The sequence below is a fragment of the Charadrius vociferus genome, unplaced genomic scaffold (assembly GCF_000708025.1).
Source record: "Charadrius vociferus isolate BGI_N301 unplaced genomic scaffold, ASM70802v2 scaffold1413, whole genome shotgun sequence".
NCBI lineage: Eukaryota > Metazoa > Chordata > Aves > Charadriiformes > Charadriidae > Charadrius > Charadrius vociferus.
In genome coordinates, this window is record NW_009647827.1 from 220,987 (window position 1) to 226,830 (window position 5,844).

Below are 5,844 nucleotides of genomic sequence, written 5' to 3' on the forward strand. Positions count from 1 at the left end.
TGTCCGCGGGTCGGCGTGGAGAGGCCCTGGGCATCGCCCGGGCGCTGCCGTGCGGCGTCTGCGAGGCCCGGGGCTGCCGGCGGAGCGGGGCGCGGGGCCGGGTGTGATCGGGCCGGGGAGGGCGGGTGCGCGGTTCGGAGAGAAAGGGAACTCGTGAGATCAGCTATGCAAACATCGCTCGTCTCACTTGCAGTTTAACCCTGTTTTTCTTGCGTTCTCATCTCGGCGAGGGAATGTGTATATATGTTTACCTATAAAGTCTACCCTATGTAAAACCTATTCTCGCAGGATTTTAATGAAAACTTATGATTTGCCTTTTTAAAAGTAGCATTAAAAAAATTCCATTAAATTCAGTGAACTAATTAATTTCTGACATAATTCAGCAGCTCATTTCTTTCATATATTTATAAAGTCACTCATTTACAATCGGTGCCCATAAACATAAGTCTCTGTCAAACCACTCGATATTTGCATGCTGTTTTTTCAGCCTGTACTGGAACTTCTTATTTTGGCTTGGTTCTTCCAGATGATATTTATATACCGAATTCTCTAACAGTATGTATGTTTGAGGTGGTAATGAGTGACGAGGCAGGGTAGCTAGAACAGCTGAGATAGCAAAATCAGGCAAACCCACCATTTCTGATGCTGTTATCCTTATGTGCTTTGTTAGTGTATTACCATCAAGAGGCTCTCCTTTCGGTTACCTTGGTCATAGCTAGAAATAATAGTGTATTTCGGTATGGCTTGCTGTGAATTTTGATAGCAGGAGTGTTGAGCTAGAAGCCGATGTTATGTGCTACATACCTGTAAAGTTTCTCTAATGTTACGCTTGTTTCCCTTCTGTGACTTTCAGATACAGGAAGAGACAGAAATGTGGAAAATAAGGGAGTGGGAGAAGCAGACAGAAGAGACTTACTGGAAAAGGCAAAGCAGAATGCTGTCGGACACCTCCAGGTGGGTTTTAGTTGTGTGGAGGAGATAATTATCTTGACTTAATTGCTTAGTGTAACCCTTTTGTGTTATAATATTTTAAGAGTATTCTGTGATGACTATTTGTTTACAGTATATGAAGACTACATGGAGTACAGGTATATTTATTTTCTCCTTAATGGGTCCCTGGAAAGAGGCCAGACCTATGCTTCAGTCTGGCCTTTTGTCTAATCATGTAGATGGATGGTCTTCAACGTACAACATTAAGTAGGCCAGGCTCTCTGAAACAATGGGGATGGGAAGTACTTAAGTAATATGTCAGAATGTTGTGAGGGAAGTCTAATGTATTGCCATTTAGGTTAGCAGTGAACAAAACTGTTGTGGTGTGGGGTCCTGCACTATTATAATGCACCAGTATTGACTGCTGCTTGTGTGGTATCTGTTAAACCATTTGGACATACCTGAGGATCTCACAAGGTACCTGAAAACAAGCTGGGTTTGGGAGGAGGGTTGGGGTTTGGGGCAGGAGGAGGGGGAGCTTACGATGATGAAGACTTTTCAGAAGCGTGAATGTTGCAGGAAGTGGTTTTAGTGTCTCAGGGGAGAACACTTTTCAGACTGATGCTAAGTCCGTGGCTGCTGCTTGGCTCAGGAAGTGCGGTATTTCAAGTGACAAATATAACTGGAACCACAAGCATGTGAGATCACTCAAAACTGCTGGTGCTTTCTGTGGATTTGGGGTCTTAGTCTTGGTACCTGTTCAAATTGCAATTCTAGTAAGTCAGTTCTACGTCTTCAGTTTCCTCTTTGCTGCTTTTACTAGCCAGTGTTTCACTGCGTATTGTTAGTCTGCTCCTGCAGAGTATTCTAGAGGAAGAGAACTGCATCTGTTGGGATAGGCAAGATAACCCCTTCCTCTAATTTTGCACTGTAAGCATCTCTGTCAAGAATTTTGCTATGCACAGAGGGCTGTAGTAAGTTTTGAAAACCAGTGTTAGCTACTGAACTGGTTTTGTGAGAGCTGTTAATAGTGACTGTCTGTTAAAATGATAGCTGGTCTTCTTGCATAGATGGACATCCAAGACTTGCTGGATTTTTGCTCCTCTCGCTGGACTAACCCCTTGCTCAGAAAGTTTCTCCATCAGAACTGACAGCTGAAGGACAACTGTTCTCTTTCTGCAGCAGTCGGATGCGCAGTGATGGCTTTGATGAGGAGGGCCACAGGGCTGACTGGAAAACAAAGAACTCACAATTTCTTGACCTAGTCGAAGATGATCTCCTTAGGGCCCGATCCTGGAATAAAAAGCTGTATGAATGTGAAGCCAGCATGCCAGACAGGTCTGTGGAGGAATTAATGTTCTGTGGTTATAACTGTAATTAAAACACCTTTCTGGAGTCCTGTACCAAGAAGTTAATACACTTCTCTTCCCAGTACATATTCCTATAAAATAACACTTGGTCTCATCTTGAGAACAAGTAAGTAACGTGCACGAACTTTTGCAGTGTCACAGAATACCTAATTTGTGTCCATCTATTGAGTTCCTAAGTCACAGTAAGCAGCAAAAGCTCAGTCCTAACCTTAGCAACTAAGCTTAGTATTTATTATTTTGCCCGGGGAACTTGAAAAAATCTTGAGAAATGCAAGTTAGTGCTCTCCAGGGTTATTTTAAAGAATTTTGAGTTGTAGTTTTCTCCAATTAGAAATTAAAAGGAGACTGAGAACATAAGGTGTATTTAAATAGTACCAACCAAATATTTCCTTCCTTCCTTTGTTGGGAAGGTACTGATAGCCCTTCTTCTTTGCTATCTAAACATATGTTCATTCTGTGGCTCTGTCTTTTCAGAATTTTTCCCTTGAACACCTTCTCTGTTTCTAATAGATGGTTCTGCTTTCTTACAGATGGGGTCACAGTGGCTATAAAGAGTTGTACCCTGAAGAATTTGATACAGATAGGTAAGACGAGCAGGCTTACTATTGTATCCAGAAACTTACTTCTGTCAGGTTATGCAGGGAATTTAACAAACTGAGCTTGAAGTTTTAAGTATAGATCAGCCTTGAATGTAAAGCAGCACTGTTCAGTTATAAACATCCACTGAAAAAAAACGAGTCCATTAATGTGGTTCTCCCTTGTCTGACTCTTAGGAGGGAATTGCATCTTTTATAGTAATTAGACACGCAGCTTTAGCCTGAGTTACTAAAATGCTATGAATCTGGAAGGTCTGTCTAGGTCAACAGAGAGCCAGAGTAGTAGGCCGAATCCAAATCAGCTCAGTATACACCCTCTCAAATATCAGCACCAGGTTGTTTCCGATACAGTGTACCTGTATTTTCTGTGTTTCTCCTTATTTGCAGAATATAAATTCTTGCAGTATCCTGGAGAGTGGAGACTTAACTGTAAAATAAGATCTTAGAGAGAATTAATTATTTTTAAACTAGTCCTAACAGAATCATCAATTACGATATTTGTCAGGCTTACAGGTTTGAAGTAACCTGCTATAAATGAGTTTTCGCCACTCAGTGGCTTTCAGTACGCATTCCCCTTGGTTCTGGCTCAAATACCTTAAACAGAAGTATTAGTAAGGTGTGGACCCAAGCTGTTAATAAGTACTTGACTAAAAAATGCAGCTGCCATGTCTGTCAAAGCGTCTGCTTCCCTGCTTTAGCCAAATGAAGTAATGGGCTTGCTTAAAACTTTGAGACAGAAAAGGCTCAGCTGCTGTGTGCCTGCCTGTCTGCTTCCTTTTGGTCATCCTTTATTCTTTTTACAGTGACCAGCAAGAAGGAAATGAACAAACTGCTGTCAATGGGAAGAAGAAATCTCACATGGGAAAGCAAACTGCCCGTGAGTCGCACAAACGGAAAAAAACAAAGAAATCACACAAGAAGAAGCAAAAAAAGCGATCACACAAAAAGCGAAAGAAAAAGAAAAAGGAGCAGGGGAGAACATCATCAGATTCTTCCCAGGAGAGCGAGTGCTCAGAAGAGGAGACTTCAAGCACCCGGAAAGGGAAACACAAGCGCAAGAAAAAGACCAGGAAAGTGCCTGCCAGGGAACCTACCTCTTCTTCTGGGCAGGAAAGTGACTTTTCTCATGCAAGCAGCTCAACCACCAGCAGCTCTGAGGACAGTGAATCTGAGGAGAAAAAAGAGAAACGGCCCCCAAAAAAGAGAAGGAAACGTCACAATTCTACGTCAGAGAGGCACAGTGAAGTACCAGAGAAGAAAAGCAAGAGGAAGAACTGGAAAGTGGCTGCTGATGAAAAATCAGAGGATAGCTCAGATGAGGACTGATCGGTCTGCAGCTCAAACAATAAGGTAGAGGACAGAGGCAGGTATTTGTCTTTCAGCACTGCTCCATGGTACAACTTGTTCCAACACTGTGGTTTATATATCCTGCCAGCCCACAGGGGAGAAACTGCGCCTTGGCAGCCTGCAGCAGGTGCCCCCTTGCTTTTCATTGACTTGACATTCAGAAAACCAGGGGAGCAGTTGCCTGTCTCACAGGTTGGGTATTCCCACCAACTTTTTCCATGACCAGGTTGTCCTCTGGTGCACGAAAATGTTACAGGCTATCTACAGGGGAAAACAGGCATGTTTGCGCCATATTTTTTTTTTTTTAACTAAGTTTATTAACACATTGCTTTTTGGGGCTACCAAATCAATGACCAAGACCTGCAATAGGAGAAGGGAGAGAAAAAAAGTCTGATAGCAGAGGAAATGTCACTGGATGTAACCCTACAGTGGCTTTGTCTTCCCATCCTCCAACAAAAGCAGACCTGTGTGGCAGCATGCACACGGTCAGCTGGACACAGAAGGGAGCATGAGGGAATACTCTCATTCCAGCTGGAGGTGCAGTGACTCCTTCCATAGTGATGAAGAAAAGACACCAGTGCATTTGCTTGTTTTAGACTTCTCTCCAAATCCTGGCATGGGCTGGCCATTGTGTCTACCTTTCCTTTGTTCTCTCTAGGGGGATGCTGCAACCATTTGTGCTGACAGAGAAGCCTCGGTGGGTGTTGTGTTCTGTCTCTGGTCTGCCCAATGTATTATTGGAGATACTGGTACTGGGCCGTTCTCCCTGCAGTTGAACAGCCAAGCCTTTTAACAAAATAAATAAGTCCAGACACGTTTGATGCTTTTGTCATTGTTTTGGAGTAAAGCCCGGGGACAGAGCACAGGCCTGAGAAGTGTAGGTGGTCCTTGTGTCTCCCTGTGCCGTGTGTTTCTGCCTGATCAGACCGGGTGGCTGTGGAGGGCTTAGAGGAGATGAAATAAGGGAGACTGGAGTGGGAAGTAGCCATCAGGGGAATGTACCGTGTTGAAGAGATTGTTGTGTGTCAGTGACCATGCACAGCTCCACCTTTAGTCTACATCTGAAAAGTACAAAAGTGTCAATTCCAAGTCCTGCTTACTGTCTCTCTTTTCACTTCAAGTGCACTCGTTGGCTAGATAATGCCAGAGCCTTGGGAAAGCAGTGCTGCAGACTCAGCTTGCTTTCAGCTGCTTGCTCTTATTAGAGCCCCTTCACTGCTGGTCAGTCATGCAATAACAATGCAACTGCTTACGTACATTGCAGGAAATGTTCAAGAAGGTGTTTATTTTATATAGCTTCCCTCATACAGAGACTTTTTATGAACAAACGTGCAGGCGAGGCACGCCCAGATCCGCTGTGGCCATTGCTGTGGATTTGAAGATCCAAAGACCTCCGAAGCAGCGCTCCCACCGTCCTGAGACGCTTTCGCGCACCGACTGCGGGCTTGGGGCGGCCCGTCTGGGCCTCTCCCAACGGAGGGGGGACCGTTTCTCCCTCCCGCCCCGCAGCAGAACCGGAAGGCCGCGCCACCGCCCGCCAGCCCGGAAGCGGAAGGGGCTGGGGGGGCACGGGCTTCCCGTTCCGGGGCCGCGGGCCCCTT

At 44.8% G+C, this 5,844-nt stretch overlaps 3 protein-coding genes across 3 annotated transcripts in view; 2 read left to right on the forward strand and 1 right to left on the reverse strand.

The window, feature by feature from the left end:
- Window positions 1–713, reverse strand: part of PIH1D2 (PIH1 domain containing 2) — a 3,422-nt gene extending 2,709 nt beyond the window's left edge. The window contains exon 1 of the mRNA XM_009882473.1: window positions 705–713. Coding sequence (XP_009880775.1) covers window positions 705–713 — 9 coding nt within the window. The remainder of the gene's footprint in view (window positions 1–704) is intronic.
- Window positions 714–859: 146 nt separating this feature from the next.
- LOC104284160 (chromosome unknown open reading frame, human C11orf57) lies at window positions 860–4,283 on the forward strand. Its single transcript, XM_009882449.1, has 4 exons — window positions 860–954; window positions 2,113–2,268; window positions 2,831–2,884; window positions 3,700–4,283. Exons 1-4 carry the CDS (start codon window positions 872–874, stop codon window positions 4,220–4,222), a joined length of 816 nt encoding a protein of 271 aa, XP_009880751.1. The 5' UTR covers window positions 860–871; the 3' UTR covers window positions 4,223–4,283.
- A 622-nt stretch (window positions 4,284–4,905) lies between these two features.
- SDHD (succinate dehydrogenase complex, subunit D, integral membrane protein) overlaps window positions 4,906–5,844 on the forward strand; it is a 6,639-nt gene continuing 5,700 nt past the window's right edge. Inside the window, exon 1 of the mRNA XM_009882475.1 lies at window positions 4,906–4,940. Within this exon, the coding sequence (XP_009880777.1) occupies window positions 4,906–4,940 (35 nt within the window). The remainder of the gene's footprint in view (window positions 4,941–5,844) is intronic.

Coding starts and splice junctions, on each gene's coding strand:
- LOC104284160 (XM_009882449.1), top strand. CDS start 872: ATGTGGAAAATAAGGGAGTGGGAGAAGCAGACAGAAGAGACTTACTGG. Junction 955..2,112: donor ATGCTGTCGGACACCTCCAG/GTGGGTTTTAGT, acceptor CTCTTTCTGCAG/CAGTCGGATGCGCAGTGATG. Junction 2,269..2,830: donor GAAGCCAGCATGCCAGACAG/GTCTGTGGAGGA, acceptor GCTTTCTTACAG/ATGGGGTCACAGTGGCTATA.